General features: G+C 40.8%; 1 protein-coding gene across 1 annotated transcript; it reads left to right on the top strand.

The window, feature by feature from the left end:
- The first annotated feature begins 730 nt into the window (after positions 1-730).
- Positions 731-2,271, top strand: CBLL2 (Cbl proto-oncogene like 2). The gene has a single exon (XM_017866321.1). The coding sequence runs from the start codon at positions 802-804 to the stop codon at positions 2,077-2,079; it is 1,278 nt and encodes a 425-aa protein (XP_017721810.1). The 5' UTR covers positions 731-801; the 3' UTR covers positions 2,080-2,271.
- The last annotated feature ends 379 nt before the right edge of the window (positions 2,272-2,650 follow it).

Raw genomic sequence — 2,650 nt, 5'->3', positions numbered from 1 at the left:
TCACCATGTTGGCCAGGCTGGTCTGGAACTCCTGGCCTCAATCTGCCCGCCTTGGCCTCCCAAAGTGCTGGGATTACAGGAGTGAGCCAAGGCGCCCGACCCTATTCACTACTTCTTACATTATTTTTCCTTGACGAGATAAATGTAATGCTCCCTTCTTCCAGACAAAGTTGATTTTAAACTTACTGTATCGTGAAATCACAAAATCTTAAAGGTGTGTGTATTTTGTATGTATGTACATATACATATACACACATACAGACATATCCTATCTTATTCCAATGAGGGATTTAAGGCAGTTCACAAAATGCAATAGTATAAAATAAGTCAGTCCTAGAAGGCAAAGCTCTGCAGGGCCTGCTGGGCACGCCCATCAGTTTCTGTTTCCACAAAGACCCCTTTCTCTTTGAATACTAAAGAGTAGCATTAGCAACCTCAACACTGAAGCTTTTGCTTTCTCTGCCCAAACTCCCTCACTAGAGTGGTGGGACAGGGTAGGTGAGAAGAGAAGGAAGCCCTTAAAGGTCAAAACAGTGGAGGATTGGGGCGGGATCGGATCGCACTTTCACCTCCTAGGCTTGGGAAGATGGTGCACATGCGTTGTAATGCGCACGTGTTACTGGCACATGACTCCCGGTCCCTTGTGAGCCGAAACTTGGATCCTAATGACGCTGATAATGGGTTACTAGGCACTCATAGTTCTGGATTGTTGCGTGGCCTTGATGTTAGCAGAAGAATTCCTTTAAAAGCCATTTTTGAGGAAGTAGACAAACCTAAATCTGTGTCTCATCTCCAAGGAATATGAACAAGATGCCTGCTGGTGACCAAGAACGTGAATATAATGAAGACAGGAAGTACTACTCTAAAGGAGTTAAACTGGTGAGAAAAAAGAAAAAAATTCCTGGTTACTGTTGGGGGGACATTAAGATAAACATCATAGGTGAAAAGGATGATTCACCAATTCATTTCTGTGACAAATGTGATTTGCCTATTAAAATCTATGGGCGAATAATTCCATGCAAGCATGCTTTTTGCTATAACTGTGCTAATTTATATGACAAAATCGGATATAAAATATGTCCACGCTGTAGTTATCCTGTGCTGCGAATTGAGGAGCATAAACGAGGTTCTGTCTTCATGTGTAGTGTTGTTCAGGGATGCAAGAGAACATATTTGTCTCAGAAAAGCTTGCAGGCTCATATCAAACGCCGCCATAAGAGAGCTCGAAAACAAGTTACCGGTGTTTCGCTTGAAAAAGTTCGTCTTCATATTGCTCCGCCACGAACTGAAATCGCTGAAATCCCTAAAAGACTGCTAGACAGGGACCATCTAAACTATATTCCACCAGAGCAGCACACCATGATGTCACTACCGTCTATGCAACAAATGCCACACGAGCAACATAATCAGCCACATAAGGATCTTCAGGTTCCTCCCCCAGAACTATCTCTAAGTCCGCCTTTTCCCATCCAGTGGGAAACCGTTAGTGTTTTTACAAGAAAACATGGCAATTTAACAGTTGATCATATTCAGAATAACTCAGATTCTGGTGCTAAGAAGCCATCACCTCCTGACTATTATCCTGAGTATCAAAGTCAACCAGTGGTATCGTCCCCTTGTCATATTATGCCTCAAAAACAGCATTATGCACCACCTCCATCTCCATCATCACCAGTAAACCATCCAATGCCATATCCTCCTCAGGATGTAGGTACTCCTAACTTGGTTTCTAGCCAAGTGCCAGCTCTAACCACGACCTATGATCTATCACTTGGACATATTATTGCTCAGGTGCCACCTTATATGAATTCTCCTCCACCATGTGCTCCCCAGTCTCAAAATGGTAATCCATCTGCACGTGAATTTGCTTTTCACCACTATAACCCTAACTTTTTACCTCAGTTCACTGAAAATCAAGAAACCTTGAGCCCTCAGTTTACACAAACAGATGCAATGGATCATAGAAGATGGCCTGCATGGAAAGGAGTGCCACCTCCTCCACCAATGTGCAGTCCACCTCCTCCAACCCAACATGGTGGATCACATCATTCATACCAGAGAAGACATAGACCATATTAAGCATGATAATAGTATTCTGAGCTGAAGACCTGATGGGAAAAAAAACTTCAACTTCTATACTGTACTGTGGATAAGTGGCTCAGTTCAGCACAGCTGTAGTTTAACAACTTTGTTCCTCTGGTGTGGTAAATTGACCTAAAGGTGACCTCTGATGATTTCTTGAAATAAATATGCATTGTTACATTTTCAAAAGTATTGTGGTTTTATTTTATTTTTTGGTGATATGTTAACCTGTGAAAAGGATTAAATTGCAATATAGTTGTAAAATGCTATTTTATGTGAACTCAAGTATAGTCACATGCTGTTTTTTAAACATGTTTTACCACTAATTTCCCAAAGTACAGTAAAATCCTGGAGGTAAAATCTACTACAACGTACAGTTAAATCAGACAGCTAAATGGTAGATAATTATTTCACGTTTTAGGAACTGAAATTTTAAGGTATAGTAAGTGTATAGTGTATTTCATTTGGATGCCTTTTCATTTTTAGGCAGCCCCAGAAGCACCAAAATGTATCAGAATTCCAGTACTATGATAGATTTATGTTTGCAATGTTAAAAGCATTACTAAAT

The sequence above is a fragment of the Rhinopithecus bieti genome, unplaced genomic scaffold (assembly GCF_001698545.2).
Source record: "Rhinopithecus bieti isolate Rb0 unplaced genomic scaffold, ASM169854v2 scaffold_34330, whole genome shotgun sequence".
NCBI classification, from domain to species: Eukaryota; Metazoa; Chordata; class Mammalia; order Primates; family Cercopithecidae; genus Rhinopithecus; species Rhinopithecus bieti.
Note: the sequence above shows the minus strand (reverse complement) of the source record. Positions and strands in the feature narration are given on the sequence as shown.